This window comes from Augochlora pura, chromosome 3, assembly GCF_028453695.1.
Source record: "Augochlora pura isolate Apur16 chromosome 3, APUR_v2.2.1, whole genome shotgun sequence".
Taxonomy (NCBI): Eukaryota; Metazoa; Arthropoda; class Insecta; order Hymenoptera; family Halictidae; genus Augochlora; species Augochlora pura.
Window position 1 is genome coordinate 7,429,380 of NC_135774.1, and position 21,571 is coordinate 7,450,950.

The 21,571-nt window shown below is 34.4% G+C and overlaps 1 protein-coding gene across 1 annotated transcript in view; it reads left to right on the top strand.

Moving 5' to 3' along the window:
* The window catches only part of LOC144467624 (uncharacterized), a 260,392-nt gene that overhangs the window by 78,399 nt on the left and 160,422 nt on the right, over nt 1-21,571 (top strand). Inside the window, exons 3-4 of the mRNA XM_078176514.1 lie at nt 3,425-3,717; nt 13,729-14,123. Of these exons, the coding sequence (XP_078032640.1) occupies nt 3,425-3,717; nt 13,729-14,123 (688 nt within the window). The remainder of the gene's footprint in view (nt 1-3,424; nt 3,718-13,728; nt 14,124-21,571) is intronic.

Genomic DNA, 21,571 nt, shown 5'->3' on the forward strand with positions numbered 1-21,571 from the left:
AGCAATGTATGCAACACAAGCAGTTCAATTTTTATTAAATTTTTGAACATGTGCAGAGTATTCAGAAAGGTTGAGATCAAACTTCTATTATGCCTTACTGAAATCAAATAGATGGAAGAAGTTCATAGATACTCATGTACGAAGATGTTTCATTGAAAAAATGTGAAATTCTAAAGATATTTATGATTTATTGTACTAGTTACAAAGTAAACTTCAATTAAATAGATGTAAAACAATGGTATCATCTAAAGAATATAATAATAATATAGAACTAGCTTTAAGTTAATACTAATAATTCCGGGACGAATACTACTAATACTAATACGTTAATACTAATAATTCCGGGACGAAATAAAATCAATTCGCAATTAGTATAACTAAATAAATAAAACATAATAAATAAATGCTATTTTTATTTCGCATAAAAATCTACAATATCATTGTTAAAATGCTCCAAAATTTCTGTCCCTGCAAAAATGCAGGTTTCCATCTGTATTGGAAATAATAGTAAATGCATTTTGAATAAATCCCCATTATTGATTGATATCCTGTTTCTATTGTATTTTTGCAAACCAACGCCTATATTAGTTTCGAACGCTTATATCGTTTTAATAAAGCATTTTCGGGCATGAGTTTATTTGAACTTCCATTATCTATTTAACCTCAATAATAAATTTGTTCTCAACCTTCTGGTTGACGAAAATGAGTGTAGTTCTCGCGTGACAAGGAGAGGCACCTTTGTGTTTATATTTCCCAACCTTCGTCACCGTTTTCAGCCAATACTGATCGATATCAGTGGCAATAAGACATCTAGTAAGAGGGGGAATGTAAACACGGAGTTGCTTTCTTGTCGCGTGAAGGCTATACATGAAGATGAAATTTAACATAGGAAGTAAGTCCTCCATTATCCGATTATTCGCGTTGCTCTGTTTAATCCCTTGTCGTGCCATTTTTATTAGAAATGCAATTATCACAGCTTCTTCAATTCTAATCATTTCTTAGGAGAAAAGAATTTACTTTTACTATGTATCTGCTCTCATTTGAACGCTTAAATATTCTGGGCAAAAGAACACAATTTTTTCCTTATTTAACGAACGGCAAACATTCGTACCCGGCAGGTTATTACTGGAAATCTCCGTCACGAGTCTTGTCAAAGCACGGCCAGAGGTTAACCTGGGTAATTGAGGTTTCGTGGTATAACCCCGTGAACCACAAAGAAAATTATTACGATGGTACGATTATTTCGTCATGAAATTTGCGTTTACTTCAATTACGGATGTACCAGACTCGACCGTGTAAATATTTTAACGCTCGTGTTTCGAAAGCTGGGTCATCCAAGATCTGGCACTCATCTGGCGCATCACAGAGCTTTGATGAATAAAGAGCTATGTATTCTACAACAGTTCAACCCCGTCGGATCCGCTCTGCAAAATTATGTATACGGATTTCACATGCTCTTTTATGAATACTGACGTACTTACGAGTGTTTACCGGGTTCACCGCATTTCGGCTCTTACCTTGAGTGGATTTTGATACCGAAAGTTCCGACCAAGATTGAATCATGCGCTCGGAGAGATACGCACCGCACTACTACGTACCGCGATTCATAAAACAGTAGACCACGGTGCCTTTTCCAGCGAAATAAAGACAAAATAGATTTAAGGAGAATAGATTATTACGTCGAATTTTAAGAAATTACTTCAGTAATTCTGATATTTCAAAAAGTGATGATTGTGACCGTAGCAATGAATAAAAAATTTTGTTACTTCAACAAAATTATAACACGATCTATGTCCTTCTTTTATTAATGCTTTGGAGAATATTCAATTTTATATAAAGTAATAAGTCTTCGTATGTTAATGTATCAACAATTGAAACAATTCATAATAGGTAAGAAAGAAGTTGTAGAAATAAAAATTTATATACCAGAAGCGAATTTCGAAATATTTATTTAATACGAGTAAAAGATAATACAAGTAATCTAGTAAACTGCGAGCGTATATCTATTATGAAGCACCATTTTCAACCATGTCCTTATTTTCATATATTCGGACAATGAAAAAAATAAAAATATACAATATAAACATTTAAATATAAACATTTTAAATATCTAACTGTTACGTAATAGCATTTGCTCGAATGAATGAAGAACAATATTCAAAAATATGGACTGAAGTTTTACAATCACTTTTATATACTTTGTCTATTTTTTATTTTACAGTAGTGTGCATAATTACACAGAGTGTCCCAAAAATGTCTTACGTTCCGAAAATGGGGGGTACCTGAAGACATTTGAAGTAATTTTCTCCTAAGCAACAATACAACATGTTGCGTTGTTTACAAGTAATTAACAAAAAACACTGACCAATTAGAGGTGAACTCGTCTGGCGCTAAACAGCTGAGTCAATCAGCAAAACTAGGTTTACTCGATGGCTCAAATGCTTTGCGACAGCCGAGTTCACCTCTCATTGGTCAGTACTTTTCGTTAATAACTTGTAAACAACGCAACATGTTGCATTTTTGCTTTTAATACAGAAATGTACAAATGAAATACTTTATTAAGTTCTTTTTTTAAATACACAGGGTATTCTAGTAAATGGGGCCACGTCATTGCTGGACAATATTATAAGCTCGAAGCAACTTGTGTACATTGACTGACATTTAAGCAAAAAGTATATTTGTACACGTCTGGTCTCCATTATTTGTAATATAGAAATGAGCAAATGTAGCGTTTGTTAAGTTTTTGTTCGAATATCACTAAGAATGTAAAAATTTCTCTGAATCTATAATTATGTAGGGATTATTGTTTGGAAATTCCACGTAACTCCGTGGTAATATAATTAATGGGCAATACCGAATGTTAGTTAATAATAACAGTTTATTAACAATAACGTGCAATACTTGCTACAACTTAAACAACAATGCAATTACTCTTAATAACTCAACAACTATATTTACGACAACTATGACAATGCACGACTTTACAGGGCGACGGTTCTCTTACAACTGCTCCGATCTTTCGTCGGCCCTTCCACCCTTACCGTCTTTGCTCCCATTATCTTACCATACCCTCTCTCACTCTCTTGCATACAATCTTTCACAGTGTGAATGAGTTACTAGACTGTGAAAGACTTATCTCCATATCACTCGCTCACGCAGGCCACTCAGGACTTCGAGGAACCTAAGCAATGATCTCCGGTTACTCGAAGCCGCCCAAACATATTGTCGACATCTGTCTCATTCATTCTGTAATTTAAGACTCGCACTCTCAAATATTCTGCCTTTCATACGTGGGAAAACCCTACAATTATTCACGCCAATGTATCGTTTGTGCTCCATTTTCTAGGAAGAGGTCACAATGGTGTATCTGTCTTATGTTCCCCCTTAAGACAGGAAGAGTTTTTCAAAGTTTCTTCCCTTAAAGGTACACCTGGCTCCCAGAGGACGAGGAATCAACGAAATTGGAAGGTCCTCGACCCGTACTGCCGCCAGCGCCACCGCCGCCCACTGCTCAAGCTCCGAAAGCGAAGCACGTCAGCTTCGCCAGGTCGCACACGCTCACGTCCTTTGACGTCCCAAGGAGTAGAAGTCCCCCGAGACCGCAGAACCAAGAACGACTCATAGATTCTCAGCCAACGATGCAGAACGCGATGCTCCCTTCGTCTTTACCTTTGATGCACCCCTACGCTCCCAGTGAACCGCGCGTCGTTGTCCTCGGTGAGTATCATCTCCAATGGCAGTCCGCCCGTGTGTCAAGCAAATTTGCACGGACAATTTGCTGCACGTACAATTGTTTGCGGCCCGACCGAATTTGACGCGTAACCCGCGGAGTCCGAATCGATTTCCGTAACCAACGCAGCGCCGGTGACCTTATGCATGTAGACGGGAGACTTAATGACCGTCGGTACCCCGGGCTCGAACCGGCATGCTCAAATAACCATAAACTGGAATACTCCAGCGTTTGCTTATATGAACAGACGGACCCTCTAGTTGATATCTGTCACAGTGAGCTATGGTAAATTTACGGACACGATTCTCAAACGAATGTTTATTATATAAACGGCTCAGAAACTGATCAGTGTACGTCCATTCATCCTGACATTGAGAAATCTAAGGATCTTGCAAAGTAACTGTAAAAAAATAACAATGCTACTAATAACGAGACAAGGATAGAAATAGATAGAAAATAGAAATAAAATAAATAGAGAACAATAGAAAGGTGTCAATGTCCTTTCAGACAACACAATAAGGCCTGCTTGTCGTGTAAGAACTATACAATACTGTATACAGACGACTGTAGTTCCAATAATTATCAGTAAAATTGAAATAACTCGAACATTAATCAAGTTCTCGAGCTGAAATTTTTACTGCAATTTGTGTACATAATATTGAAGACAGTTGGTTACGGATTTTCAAAACAGACTTTTCTCATAAAAACATTAGTTAACAAAATAATTCGCACATAATTCGAACGAGTATAAAAATTGTTATCAGGCTGTATATTTTCAAAATTTTATCAGGGAAATTACTGATAGTTGATTTCTGCCTGAATACTCTTCTTCAACAAACTTGCAGTTTAAGCATTCAGTTACCCTTAATTATTTCGAGAGCAAAGAAAAATGTCGAAAAACGAAGCTTCCGGGCACCGAAGAGTTACGACTCGACGAGAAAGATGGGCCACTTTGAGGATAGCTGTAAAGAAGCACACAGTGCCTACGACAAATTGCGACAGTGGCTGGAGGCAATGCAAATGTAAGAAACGACGGACGCTTCGCAAAGAGAACAACAGCTTTTAAGAAAACACTGGCATTCGGAGAAACGACACCACTAATGGGTTAACATGGTGAGACGCGATTGCATTCTCCAGAACAGGAACTACAATAAAACGAATGCTATTAAAAATAAGCGTAATCGCGAGGCGTCCGATCTCCTGGTCTCACGGATGTTATTAGAAATTCTTTTGGTGGATATTCCTCGGATTCTGGAGAGCATTTGCACGAGAAATTTACTTAAATGGCAAACGATTTAACACGTTGATAGCTACTGCACAACTAACACGAGTAAAATGGTCCACGAAGCTGTGCTGAATTTTTCATACTACCGCGTGTATTTATTTGCGTTATGTGAGTATTCGCTTCTCTTTGTACATGCGAATATGTTATATGCCAATATACTTGTGTATGTGGTTTCTGTAAATAGAGCCCATAAATTGCAGTTATTTGTTACGTGGATTTTCATATCTAGCTTTACAGGAAATCGTTGTCACCTAATTAATACTATTTCTACTAAAATGAACAGAAAATATCATTGAAATATTTTATTTAACATATCTTTACCAACAAAGTTAAAACACATCTTTTAGAATTATAATTGAATTCAATATTTTTCAAAAAGGTCAAGAGAACTTTTAACATTAGCACGGTTATTGTTGCATACATAAGACTTTGTGAAAATTTGAATTATAAAAATCGATTGAGCGTAGTCGTTTAAAGATGTATCATAATTAAATTACTAAGAAAATGTATTCTATTTATGGTATAAATAGGATATTAATTAAAATATAAAATAAATATGATAATAATTAAATAAGTGTATCGTAACTAAACTATTAACACTTTGACAGAATTAATTAAAACGCAATAGTAAAAAATTAATTAATAGGAGTGTTGAAAAAGTAAATGATGTCATAGAATTTCGTTTTGCAATTTGTTGAAGTGTCAAAAGATAGATTTTAGTATTTTGATTCAATTTATTCTCTAAATTTAACACATTACGCATGATACTAATTTGCAATTAATTTTCAAAATTCATTTCTATTTTAATATATTTAACTACAAAATACAATGTTTAAAATTTCGTTACTTACTCGAATAAAACAGTTAAAATATATTAGTTTTTATTTGTTTTCTTATCACTGCAATAAATTCTAATTTTTACAAAATTTTGTTTGGTGATTCTAGACTATGCTCTCTAACATTTAAAAACATTTTAAGTCGCGTAGTTCAAAGAAATCCCGCGGGCGTAAAAAACTCCCTGAATGTATCTATCGTTTCGCATTCCATTCATTTTTATAACCAATAATGTTCAAATAATATGCATTTATGCCAAAGTGAATACATCAAACACAAAGACAGTAGAATAATTTAAGGGAATTCCTACATTATTTTTTAAAAAGCACAGCCTCGTTACAAGAGCATAAAACCCGCAGTCCACCGGTTAGTAAAAAGTTATTTGGCGTTTCAATAAAAGTCGTTGTTTTAGAAGGGAAGTTCGTTACTTCAGAAAGAGCATACAAGAAATCCTGCCTTTTGCCGATCTCACAATCGCAACTCACAGGTCAATTTTCACGTGTTCGCGCTTTTTCAGTGCCGACTCTAGACTGACTTTTCAGCCAGACGCGTAGCCTCAGTCGTTCATCAAAAGCACGTACACACCTTCCTCTCTCACTAAATGGATCCTCGCTGAACTAAGAATGCTCTTTAAAAAAGATGTTGCTATAGAGCGGTAGCCAGATGACTGTTCTCTTGATGTTACGGTATCAAGTTAAAGCATTCATGAGATTCACACCTCGAAATTTATGGAAACTGTTTTCAAAAAATTCCGCTCTTATTTTTAGCAGTGGTATAGAAATGATGTTTTTTTAAAAGCAGGTGAGACTGTATACTTTATACTATAAAGAACTTTGTATTTTGAACTTTGTACCTTGTACATTGTACTTTGTACTTGTACTTTGAATTTTGTCCCCTGCGTTTCAAACTTGGTATTTACTTTCTATTTATTTATGCAATATTTATGCATATATTTATTTACTTATTAATACAATATTTATGCGTATTTATTATTTATTATAGCAATTACAGGAAATGTTCGAAAATCTCTTCGACTGCACGATCGCAGTCTTTCATTCGTCGAATTCGTTCGTGTCTGTTAAACTCTTTTAAACATTCTATCTACACGGTGTCTCAAAAGTAACGCGCAATCGAGAAGCAAGAGGTTCTTGAGATCATTTGAAGTAACTTTTTCCTCAGCGCAATCTGCGGCTTCGTTTACGAGTTATTAACGCAAAACAATGACCGATGAGAGGCAAGTTCGTAAGTCTTAAATTTATAATCGCTCCTTAGGTGAAAACGGCAGCTGAAGTGGCAATTAAGCAAAATAATACTTTCTCTACAAACATAATTAATGAATCGTTTTCCTATGGAAGTTCAATTGGTCGGTCATTCAACGGAATTGATTATCCGAGAACCGCGCTCCCAATTAGTTCGTATAATCAAGGTTCCGCTGCATCACGTTAAAAGAAACGACTGCTCTTTTTTCGATTGCACTGTATACAGTCTGCAGATTATCGGTTCCATTCAAGCGTCGCCTTCTTACCCAGAAGTCGGCTGTTGGCTCAATATTAGCAACCAAATTGCCAATATAGGCGGCCCGGCGAAACTGGATATTGAATTCGTGTAGGACATGATAACTGCTAGTAGTAGTTTCATGCCGCGGGTAGTAGACTTAATAAGCAAGTTACACGGAGCCGAATCACTAAAAGCATTGGATTTGCTTTCGTAATTCATTTCCAAGGTACGCCGAATTACGGTGACAGGGCGAATCATATTATTGGAGCAATCTCTATCGAAGTGAATCCGTTTCATCTTTTAAGGTTCGTTTACCCAGTCGTTCGGAATGTTTATATAAACCGTCCCTTGACGATATTAATATACAATTTGTTCCTATCAGAGAAATTATTTTGAATAATGCATAGTGTCTGAAATAAATCTTTTCTTTTCTAACATTCTCCTTTATTATATTTTTATTATATACTTCATTACGTTTGATGTTATATTTACAAAAATTAGATTTAAAGGAAAGTTTTCTTTGTCAACTAAAAGATTCCACGTTGTAAAATTAAAATAAAATTGAAATTAAATCTTGTTAATTGTTTTGCTGCGCTGTAATAATTTGCACACACCATATATGTGTTAAGATTTGGTGATTATATAGGATGTTGCTGGAAATATAAGTCGGAAGAAAGGAATAACATCTTTTTGTTTGAAGTTTTCGTTTGCAAAATGATCGCGTTTGAAAATGTGTAGATAATAAATGAATTTGTAATTACCTGTCTGGTAACACCTTGTATAACTATACATTTATCAGTTAATAATAGATGTATTTGTCTACAGGTTTTCGAATTCGAGTTCCTCGTAAACAAAACTTCAAACGAAAGATTGCTATTCTTTTTGTCGCACGTATAATCACATGTCCAATGGTACCAAACGCCCGGTAACACCCGATATATCAGAGAGGAAACAAAAATGATTCGAATTGCTACAGAAAACTCATAAATTGCGGAAGAGCGCGTCATTTATGGGACGTCTCCTTGTAATCAAGTATGAAGAATAGTGTTATCACACAGATTCAAATATATACGAAGACGTGCCATATTCACTCAATTTCGCTGAAAGGTTAGAGAAATGGGTGTCTTACTGTTTCACGAGTAATAATAAATCCGCACGGATTGTGTCGTCACCTCGATGATAAATCTTCCTTTCACAGAGCAGAGATCTTCAACGTCAAACGTTATACAAGGAAACTCGAAAAAATCTAATAAGAATACTGTTTTTTGCAAGTAATGTAACGGTGCCTGAACATCTTTCTCACCTCCACGATTTTCTTAGACATTGTTAGAAATAGGTTAATTTCTAGTATAATCAGCTCCATCTAGTTATTTTTTGGGTAGCACTGGCCCATGCCGTTGTATAATTAGAATGCGCGTGCGTTCAACAACTCGTCAGTTGTAGCGAGTCTTTTGTTCCCTAAATGCGATTCTTTCTTCTTCTTGAGCCAGCAGTCGTACGTGCAACACGTGGTTTGATCTTGTCCGTAATATTAGTATTTCTATTGTTGTTATATATAGAAGTAGTCACGTTAAGTTCAGATATTCATTCTTTTGAATTACTTCTTAATTCCGCGTATTCCACAATAAAATCCTGACAGACATGAAGGTGGCTTTCAATTTTTTAAATGGAATGACACATATTTTTGTATATGACATGAAGAAGTATGCCGAAACAAATTCATTCGTATACGACATAACCTTCAAGAGTACAGAAGGTCGCACAAAGACATTTACACGCTAGGATATCACATTGAATATGTACTCGAGTTGAGACTACAGTAAATGTTAGCCACAGTTGGAGTTTTGATGACATGTTTACATCGTTTTCCATAGATATTGCAAGAATAAATGTGAGTGAAAAATTAATCAAACGCAGGTCTAGTTCTAATTACTATTATAAATAACTCCACAATGACGTAAAAATTGGTACTTTAGCGACTGAAACGTCCTCAGCTCGACTTTTAGGAAACGCAATTGTCCATTTCCGAACTAGTTACTGCAATATTGAAGAGTTAAAACGAAATATCCAGAATCTTTGTTGGTTGTAAAACTCACATACACGTATAAACCTGACGCGACAAGAAGGTACGTTTCTGTTTAGATTCCCTTCTTACTAGTTGCTGCAGTGAGGCTGCCGGTGAGTGGGGGGAACATAACCAAAAGATGACTATCTTGTTACGTGAGGACTATACATGTGCTTCTTCAAGGTTATCTTGCTTCAAGTTTCATAACTCAATTAAAACGTATTCAAATTTTCATAACAAAAATGTTTATGAAATGGCAATGTTATGCAGGATATTGAGACCAATATAAAAATATGTATGTTCTTTCAAAAAATTGTTGACTTTTATGGTGAATATAGGGGTAAGATGAACATAATTTGTGTCTACGTTTTCTTTTGTATGACGATGAAAACGCGTGGAACAAATACATTTCTACTTGCTTGAACTGCGAGAAACAATGTATTCGAAGGCGTGAAAGTGGCAACAAGCAAACATTCGAATTTGATTTGATTAGAGGCCGGGTAACTAATCTTTGCGGTCGGTGCAAGTGCACATCTTAATACAATAATACCTATATAGTGGTTAATTCGCTATCGGCGGTGGCCTCTTCGCCGTCCTGGATATGTGACATACTATGCAGTGCTAATGTAGGGAGCAACTCAATAGGCATCTACAAAGCCAATCCTCCCATTATCCTAGTATTCCCTTTACCCTTCTCTCTAGTATTTACCATATACTGCTGTGTGGCCATTTCTCGCGGCAAACACGGCTAGTGTGTAATAGAATTTTAAGATTTATTTAGAATGCGTTCGTGTTTGCGTTAAGCAGAGCTTAAAATTATCTTGAAAATACAGTTCGCGACAAAAAGATGTCACACTTTAAAAATAAGTAAAAGACAAAAAGATGACATACTTTAAAAATAAGTAATTTTAATTCATTTAATATAATAGTCAAGGTTTTCTTTCTATACAAACTTGCGAAACACTATTCTAAATATATAGAAATAAAATAGAATTAAATTTAGCCCGTCCAAACAAGTTTGTTTAAAAATGTACGAAGCAAATTTTCAAACTCGATTTTCTCGAAAATTAAATCTTAAACAAAAAAAGTTATTTTATATTTTCTTCATGTTCTTTTTATGCTGAATCACAAGATCATTGAAACCGGAAGTGACTTCCCGAAACTGCCTTATATCGCTGCATATGACAAGGTTAACAAACATTGTTAACCTCTAAACTTACATATAGTGAAGCGACAATTATCAGCATGTGATGAAATAGTTAAGACTATCTGATTTATGAAGTTTTGAGGAATTAATCTGCATACTAATCTAAACGTTATAATTGTGATCTAATACTAACCGAAATATTAATCTAAATAAAAATTCAGTAATATTTAATTACTTGGCCGTCGTGTAAATGGAACATCGCGCGAACTTAATTTCCCATTACCATCGTAATTTCGCGTCGTCGCCCGCTGTGTAAAATATCACACGTTCGCGGACCGGTATATTCCGGTGTATTATAGTAAAGAATATTATATCTACCATTAGATTATTATAATTCCCTTAAGTAAAATTTACGAGTTTTTCTGACAACATTTAATTAAGCTAACGTCTACCCGCGCACGAGCGAAAATAATTTCGACTCGCAGAATATTTATGCCGAAAAGTATTACGACGACGAAGAGTTAATTTACATGGGTTCATCCAATTTCCGCGACAAAATTACTCCTCACGGAATCGCAGACGTCGTCGCAGCGTTTCTAGAATGAGGGGAAAGTTGTAAAATATGGTAGAATATTATGTTTTTTCGAATGTGATTTTTCGAATACCGGCAGCAACAAGTACGAAATTCTCGGAATTCACGACGAACTCGCGGCATTTGTTCACAGAAAGCTGGTACGTTCGGTTAGCAATTCAAATTGTACGTAAAATTTGAAATTTTGTGTTCGCAGGAAGCTGTCACGTTTAATGATTCAAATTTAATGCAAAAGTTTACTGTTAATGTCGAAATTAATATGATAGGTGAGAAATTAAACTTATTTTGATATTGGAGCGAAGTCATAACTTTATTGGAAAAAATTTAATCGAAATCGAAATATTTATCATCGTTGGTATTGTATGATATAAAATAAGATGTCGAGTCATTTACCCAGAAAGAAAAATTGTTTCTTAACTCAAATAAACATTTTATTGTTTGATTACCTGCCATTTGCTTGTATACATTTCTGCTAACGCGTTTCTAACAAATAAATGACACAGATTTTAAGCGAAAGTAAATAATTGTTTTCGTAAATTAAAAAATTTATTTTAAACGTAATTACTTAAAACGATTCATAATATATTAATACGCGTAAAGAAATAAAATAGGATTGTTGGTATCCCTAGATGTCATCTTTTACCTGTATTCGTACAGCCAACAAATAAATAATGATGGAAATTCCAAGTTATGTTTTCTTGACGTACGAAGTTTTGTTAGCATTTAATTAAGTTTGTTGGCCAAATTTTTTATATCTATTGCATTTTTAAACTACAAAAAATTAAACTGCTTTGTAGATAAATGTAGAGAAACATCGTATAGTGAGTTCTATAAACAGAAAACCCGATATCCCTGAGAAAATTGTTTTTTTCTTTATATATACTTTCTGCGAAGATTATTAATATTTACTATACAGAATGTTTAATTTAACCTGCGTAATGAAATATCTCTATCATTTTCGTTGAAATTGAAATATGTGTCAGAACAATTTTGTTTAATTCGAAGCTCAGAATATTATCATTCATGTTTTGCTTCTCTCAATGTCATTTTTTAGAGTATCGTAGATTACCGCTATTTCTTTACACATTAACCCAAACAGGATTTCATATTCTTCCACTTGAATCCTTTTGTTTTTTCAAAATCTCGAAATGGTAGATAAATTTTTTTAGATTTAACGAGAAGAACATCATCGTTTTATCTCACTTCTGTTTAAAGTTCTTTGATTTTGAAGCAACATCGACATTGTGCCACGTTGGACAAATAAGCAGCTCGGAAGAGAATTTTGCTGTGATGGGAGAAGACGACATACTTCGTCGTTTCCGCTGCCTACAGCAGCGCGTTATGAAGCAAAATCATTTCTCGACCAGTAAATAGCCATTTTTGCTCTGCTTGAACGTTCACGTTCCCAGGCTATGTCGAAGATGCCAATATCAGACTTACAATAATTAAGACTGCGAAACGACGGGCGAATATTTTCCATGGGATGGCTGAAGTAATTCTTATGTGAAGTTAATTGAAAATTCTCTATATCTGGTATTCGCATTGAAATGGAGCGAGGAAACAAAAGAAATGAGAAATAAAAATGGAGGAGTCATAAAATAATTTTTTTTTTTTAAATAATGTGATTAATTGGATGTACATTTCAGAAATTACAGGTACTTATTCGAGTAAAGTAATTACTATATTACTTTCTTATAAGTACTGGTATTATAAAAATAATTTATAAAAGAATACAAAGGGACGTTGCAAAGAATAGAAAGAATACAAAGAATTTCTGTAAATTGTCACATGCGTTTAATTAATTCTGTACCATGACATTTTATCGAAAGTTTTAGAATATAAAGTTACAGTTATAACATATTGGGTCATTAACTATGAATTGTATATTATAATTTAATACACACAGGGTGTCCCAGAAGTGACTCGCAACCAGGAAATGAGAGGTTACTGAGGTCATATCAAGGAATTTTTGTCCTTAGCTAACTGTAATCCGCGGCTTTGTTTACGAGTTATTAATGAAAAGCAGTGACCAATGGGGGTTCGTCCACACATTGGCTCGAACGCCCTTGCGTTTTCGCCTTTCATTGGTCACTGTTTTTCCTTAATAACTCATAAACAAAGCTACGGATTGCATTCACGCTAAGGAGAAAGTTATTTTACTCTTGATATCCTGTATATTGGAAACATTATCATATTTTTATAAAGCAACGCTTATATAAATTTTGAACGCTCACATCTTTTCAATACAGCATTTTCGGATATAAATATATCTGAACTTTTTTCATCAGTAAAACATACTATAAAAGTCTTAGCCTTTCTATACACATTGTATAACGGCTTGTCATAAAATATCAAGAAGTTGGATGTAAATATATAATTTCAGTCGGAAACCATTTTTCACCGCTTCTGCTTGCCGCTTGCCCCACTGTGCGCCGGTTCGATTTCGCGGGTACGTGTTCAGCGGTTCCCCACTTGACGGAATATCCCCGGGAATCGTTGAAAGTTTTAATAGCTTTTTTCCGCGGCGGGCGTAGGTTGCTCAACGATTTTCGCCGAATTACCGTGAATTTCGTTTCAGAGAAGCCACCGAAACGTGGCGCGATGAAAACCCAGGCGACCCAAACGGAAATGCCGGCCGTGTTCCGTGGACGTGTTCCCGTCCGGCTAAGTCCCCGGACGATACACCGCGTGAAAATGGTCTCGCAGGGCGCCCAGACAAACGGCCTGTTCAACGGAAGAAAATTAACGAAAAGTTACTCGGAGGCTGGTCAGCTGGGCACGCCGTTGGGCGGCGGTCAAGCCGGAACGACGGGCAAGGAGGAAACGGAACACGAGCCGCTTCACAGGACGCAGAGCGAAGAACCGCCGAGGTCTCCCTTCCTCGTCGACACTCCGCCACCGCAGGAACCCGGTGTCACCGGCGCGGCGGAAGAGATTCTAACTAATGGGGTTCCGGAGCACATCAGACACGTTGTAAGTCTCATGTTATACCATTATTAGGTGTTCCCTGAACTTTCTAGCGTTTCTTCATTCTTCGCTCGATGTGACTCTTGATCAGTTGTTTCACAATTTTGGTGTCATGGATCAGTAACAAAGACGTGTTTATTGCAAAGAATCTTATATACACTCTCAGAAAATCTTCTACAGATCCTAAGAAAAATCTTATCTAAAATAATAATTATTTATTCAACCAAAATGTTTTCTGTTTCAAATAATAATTATGAATGATGGAAAAGCCATTTTCATTAGTGATAACGATTGTCGACGAGACTCTATTTTGGTTGCTCGTAACTAGTCCGTGGATAATTATACACGTATAGGAAAATGGATATATAAATTTTTAAACAGTGCAAGTATTATAAGATTTTAAGGACATCCATATACTATTTTTAACAAAAGGAAGGAATTTCTACTTGTCCTGCCTTTGTTAGAATCGATTAAGACGCATTTTCATTTTGTATAAAGAACCGGTGTCTGCCCATAACATTTATTCATGAGAAAAATTCTATTTTGGTTGCTAACAACAATTATCGATAAGGAGTATTTCAGTTGGGTCCCTCAAACTGGTTATCTTTTGTGGAAAACTTATTTCGGTTGCTTACAAGAGTTATGAATCAGTAAAACTAATTCTGTCGCCCATAATAGTCATCTGAGTTGTTCGATTTCTCATAGCAGTTATCGAAGATAGAAGCTTTAATTCTGCAGCTCACAATAATTATATGTATGAGAAATTCATTTCGATTGCCAATAACAGTTATCAATGATTGAAACCCTAATTCCGTCGCTCATAATGCTTACGTAAGAAATTTGTTTCCATGACTCACAAGAGTTATCGACGAGGGAAACTAATTTTGTCGCTCCATAATATTTATCAATGTGAAAGTACTCACGACCGTTCTCGATGAAGGAAAATTTAATCCTGTCGCACATATTAGTTATCTCTTTAGGAAATTCAATTGCTCATAATAGTTATCGACGATTAAAACTTTAATTCTATCCCTCATACTAGTTATTTGCGTCGGAAAGTAATTTCGACTGCTCGTAAGAATTATTGGCGAGAGAAATTTCAAGGAAATTATGATAGTCCGTGTTACTACACTCAAGAAATGCTTTATAGGAAAATCAGCCGACACAGTCTTCTAACCTTGCACGACGAAGTAGAGCATACAAGTCCATTTACTGGTCGAGCTAAATGTCAACTGAATTTGCTTGATCACAGCACGTGTCACATGCAGCAAAAGCGACAAAGGATGTCATCTTCCCCTTGGGCGGAAAAGTTCTCCCTCATGCTGCTTATTCGCTTGACATGGCTCCATCCAGTTAACAGTTGTTTAGGTCGTTGCAACGTCGTTTAGCGAAACGACGTTTTAAACCAGTTGATAGTATCCGAAGTTGTATCGAGGAATTTATTCAAACAACAATATTATAACTCGCGGTGACCAAGTTTAACCATATACGTAACGAAATTCGTAATTTTTATGAACTTTCGATGACACTATGGACGATGGAATCTTCTCACTAAGGCCATCTAACAGGTTAATAGTTTTTATATTTTTTGACGTCAAAAATCTCTCTCCTGGAAATACATTACAATTATTACTCATTCTCAATATATCTGGTTTCGTAAAATTTTGTTCGACTCTTTCTAAAATATGTTTACTTGTCTTTTTGTTGTAAAACTTATGCAGAATATTTGAGCCGCCCAGTGCACACATCGATTGACTCCACTTTTTGAAAAATCTTAAATTTAAGTGTCAAAGCACTTGGTATAGTCATAACTTTTTATATTTATAATAACTTTCCTGAATAATAAAGATTAACACCATTAAACGGCAAAATTTTTTTTTTGGCTATTCTTTCTTGTTAATTTTATACATTAAATAATATTAATTTTATACATTAAATTATACGTTAAATGAAAGCTATATCTGTATTTATTCATTCTACATTATATATGTGAATCTATGTTATAACAGGAATTTTAAAAATCAATGTACATCATTTCATCGCGTATCTCGACTTTTTGTTTTATGGAGTTAGTCGATGTGTGCACTGAACGGCTCATTTATGTGTAGCCGTATATGTCATTTTTAATCCTCGCGGATTATAAGTATACTTATTCTGTATACTTGTAAGTACAAAGAAATTTCTCGTATAATTTCCTATAGTTCAAATACATTTTTAGAAAATTAAGTATATTTTCGTACATATACGATGTACAAAAATCGTCATAAGACACACGTGTTGTGTTTGCTATTTAAATGTCGCCTTCTTTTGACGAGCAATCTACAACTAAATATGAGCCAACAGTGCTGTCTCAGTGATAATGCTTATTTTATTATGTTCTAAGTCTTTTTATAAATACGTACAGAAATACAGAGTAGGTGCCAGGCGATGTCTCTTTCATAATATCTCTTTCCGTGAACGCGAAACGTATTTTCGGTACGACGGTTTATGAAGCTTGCCGCCAGTTATTATGCTGTTTACATAATCTGTTAAATCATCACCGAGGTCCGTAGGGAATTTCAACGTAGCTATGCGAATTCGAAATGAATCTTAGAGCGAAAGAGGAAAAGCGGATTTAGAAAGTCAAGAAGATAAGGAATGTTTGGGGGTTTATAATTGTATTCTATCTGCTTGCGAAATATAATGCTGATAAAATGTATTCTCTCTATTACAAGCTGTGATCTACGCATTTTGCTGAAATTCTCGCATATAAGATCAAAACTCTTTTTAAGAGTTTTTTTCTTACTAATTGAATTAATGGACATATGCAAAAATAATTTTATGTTCGTTATATTTGAAAGGCACGTGTACAATCCTCGGATGACAATTTTATCTTGCAGTTATCTGATGATCACACTTGCATTTTTTATTCTTACGGTTATAGTGCCTTATTATTATTATTATTATTAACGCGTACGACCGTATAATAATTAAAAAATTATATCAGTACAATTGTAAAAAAGTTTTAATTTCTTCTTTCTTTGCATTTTCATTTCATATTAATTACTGCAAATTAATCTATAAATATGTAAAAATGTGAAAAAATGTGATTTAATGATATACAGAAATGAAGAAATTTATATAACATTGCTACATCATGTTGCGGTAATATAATTATTTTAAAAAAGTCTTAAGGAAAGTATTACGAATGAAACACGTTAAAATATTTGTAAAACATCCGACTATCATTACAATTCACGTAACAGACTAAAATTTAACACATTACAATCACTGAAGCATTACCATATTTATTATTTTACGACCAAGTAATTTACTAATGTTTAATCAATTCCATAGCGAATTACACTATATGAACATTTCGATTGCATTTATCAAAGACATTACCAATTTAGAGGCCGATTGAATTACTATAGGTACACCGCAGCCACCCTTATTATGGCAAATTATATCATCGGTTATTTCCGCAATTAATTTCACTATTAATTTAATCGATTTTGGCAGCGACCGCGATTCAGTTTACGAAATTAATAAACGTTCGCCACTCGTCAACACAGCATTAGAATATCCGTGCACGTAGAAAGCATGGCGCCTGTACACGGAACACGCCGAAGCCCTGAACTTCGTCGTCTTAATCACCGTCGTTTCTCGTAAATTAATTATCATGCCGTGATATTTTTCTAACTTTCCAACGAGCGGATCGAAACAGCTGCGCGTGTTTCGATTGGCTGGGGTAAAATAGGTTCTCGTTAATGTCTGGTGCCATCCCTAAATGAATTTCGGAACAGAAATTGAACTTCAAATTATTAAACGAAAAGTAGAATTACTTTCATTAACCAATCTAATAATTAGACTGCGGATCTTTATACACTCGTTTAGGTAACTAATTTTTACTATAAAGAATGTTTTAGTTAGCAGATTGAATTTGCTTCTCATCTCGGTATTCATAGAATTATAAATGAAAATTGGGACTTTTGAGAAACAATTGATTCAAAATTGATTTAACAATTTTCTTAATAGCAATAAGCGACTACTTTCAGGAATACATTTGTAAAGTTACATGTTGATGCAATACACAGGGTGTCTCGGAAGTCACTCGAAGTTGGAATATGATGGGTTTCTGTGGTCATTTGAAGAACTTTTCCATTTCATAAATGCAATTCGCGTCTTTCTCTACGAGTTATTAAAGAAAAACAGTGAGCAATGAGAGATGAGATGAAATAGGGCAAAGCGGCCGAATCAGCAAGTGTACGAAGCCCAATTCCGCTCATTGGCTCGAACGCCTTATGTCAGCCGAGCTAGCCTTTTATTGGTCAGTGTTTTTCGTTAATAATTTGTAGACAAAGACGCGAATTACATTCGCGCTAAGGAAAAAGTTCTCATTTTTCGGAAGTAATATCATTTTGAACACCTTATATATTAATCTTAATTTACCTTTGATTTTAATGTTCAAAGAAGTAATTCAAAAAGCACGTTCGTACACAGCATATTTTATGCATTTGTGATAAAATGAGGCTATCTAACCCTAACCGCAACTAATGTATATTTTATAACAACAACAATATTTGAATTACTTAAACTTCCTATCATAATGTATGCTTGAATAAAAAAGAATATAAAAAAATATGCCACAGAAGCCTTTTTATGATCTCAATAATTTTAATCCAAAAAACTGAAAACCATTCATTGTGACTGCTTTGATAATAATAGTTTATTAAAATCATTTAAACGATTTCCTTCCTCCAAATGGAAGATAAAAGTTTCTGTTTTATTCATTCCTTGCAATTCATTTAACAGTTTTTATTTTGCATAAAAATCCGCATACTATCCATTATGTATTTTTCCGCCATATCGATCTTTCACAATTGTTTCTTAACATCAAGTGACAAATGATAGTAGAAGAGAGATGAACAGACGAGGGTTACGTAAAATAGAAACAAAAAGATAATCGCAGTGTGGTATAATCTAGAACGCAGCGAAGTGCAACAATTTGTACACCTTACAATAGCAGCCAACAGTTTTCCTTTCATCTTCAACTCCGTCACGTTCGTGACCTCACTTCTAACATTCTGAGCGGCTAATTAATCCTTCTATAGATTAAGGAAACAAATGGCTGCTGGAAGTACCGTCGTCGACATCTTCCTCACAAGAATCTTTGTTCTTCTTTAGACAGGAAAGGAATAAAGACAGTTTTCTTTTGTCCGCTCTTGCTCTGCTTCGGGTCCAGTCACTTTTTTTTTTGTGAAAACAGCGTAGTTTTCTGTTTGAGCTTTTAAGATCTTTCTATACGAAGATAATGTTCCCATATTGTGCAGCGGAACAATGGCTTCGTTCGCTTATCGTTTGAAAATTCCGACCAGCTATTCAATAAAACGTTTCCTTCGTTCGACGCATTCGCCTCTTTTCAAATTTCGGATATTCCCAAAACGTGTTCGACCTGTACGATTATCCAACGTGGTACGTACTTCGAAACATCTGTTCTAATCGATATATCAGGTACGTAAAACTTAACGTTCGTAAAATAGACACAGAATCGGGACATCTTATTTAATATTGGACTACGCGACCCTAAACGTGACTTACGTATATTGTTCTCTAAGAATAACAAGAATGGATCTATTTAAAATTTCAAATATATTACAGTATTTTATCATAATTAGATTTTTATGCTGAATAAACATGTGAAAAGAATATTCTATTTAAAAACGTATTAAAAACTTTAAATCTAAGTATCTCGAAAACCATACATTGTCTGAAGAAATGTTTCATGCAAAAGTTTATCCTTTTTTGAAATCAAATAATTTTTGTATTTAACACTTTATTGAACAATATCTTGTTTTCGAGATATCTATAATTAAAGTTCTCATGTGAACATATTGCATATGTTATTTATATTAGGTACATAAACACCGTAACTTAAACCAATTTCGACATTAGTACAATTTTATTTCGACAAAATTGAGAAACGTTAATTACATTTTCATTTAAATTAAATATTTGTTGTTACTTTCTTGAAAATCTGTAAAAAAACGATTTCTATGATCGTAAGTTCTGCTTGCAAGTTTGTTGGTGTCTTTAAAATCTCTCTTTTAAATTCTTAATATTATTTTTCTTTTCTTCTTCTTATAATTTCCAACTAAGTTGTTCCTACATATTTTCTACAATATTCGGGTTTGTAGACCATGCAGACCAATCTAAATTTGGGATATTTGAAGCTTAAAAATACTCTTATAATTTTGTCTGTACCTTTAGCTTCCATTGCATTTGTACTAGTGCAAGTGATTACGAGAAATGTCTAGTCGAGGGTGTGCCGACTTTAGTACAATTTCGTTTGAACAAAATTCCAAAAATCGTTAATATTTCGTTTTAAATTATATATTTGTAATTACTTTCTTAAAAATCTATAAAATTATTGCTGAGACATAATCTACTTCGCTTTATATGATATACATTTTAACGAAAGTATTATATTAAGTTCGTATCCTAATAATATCATAGGTGCCTTATAATTTTCTCCAGTAGTGTAGGTGCGCCATTCGAGTGCTAAAAGTCTTTCTGGGGTAAGCCTTAGAAAGGTAGGAAAATTTCCCCAATATTTCGCCATCATTGTTGTTGGCTTCGTTAGGAGTTAAAGACGCGCTTCGCTGATGTGCGTCTGGAACTACAGTCGCTCACTGAAATGTTCGGATAGCTTTTAAAACGGAACAAGTTCTTAAACATTGGACTAAATGCTTGAATGTTTTAGATACATTGGGGAGTTTACTAAAAATTCAAATATCTTCTAAACCAATGATTTGTCGCAATAAATGCCCCAGTATTTTTATTAATAGAATTACAAACTCAGTTGACTAGTACAATAGAAAACATATGATTCCATTAAAAAAGTAAAGTTGACTTCCGTACGTCTTCGATACGTTAACCTAGAAAAATCTTATTAACACTTTACCGCCCGGCCATACGACCGTAAACATATCTATAATATAAATCTACTAACATTTTTATATTTTCATGACATTAAGCAAATTTATTTTATTTCTATCTTCTTTATTTTATTAATCTCGGAAGGTAACTAATATTTGAACAAATATACAATAACGTTGGAACTTACAGTAGTACAATCTAAAACATTAATCTCAAGAATAAATAACAAATTGTTAGTTGACATAACAATCGATTCGCAGGCCACCGACCGATGGAAAAAGCCGATTTATAGGCTAGCGGTGAGCAATGTGTTAATATCCGATAACATAACCTCGAAAATCATTCAAATTTCATTTGAAACATTTTGCAGTATCATCCACGGTTTCGAAAAAGACATTTGACTAGATTGATTTAGATTGGTCACTCTGTAGATAGTTCATTTATAACAATAATTAAATAAAAATGGAAAATCTGTAAGTAACAAGACGTAAGTGGAAATAACAAATTCTTAACATATTTGGCAATGTTTTGTGTTA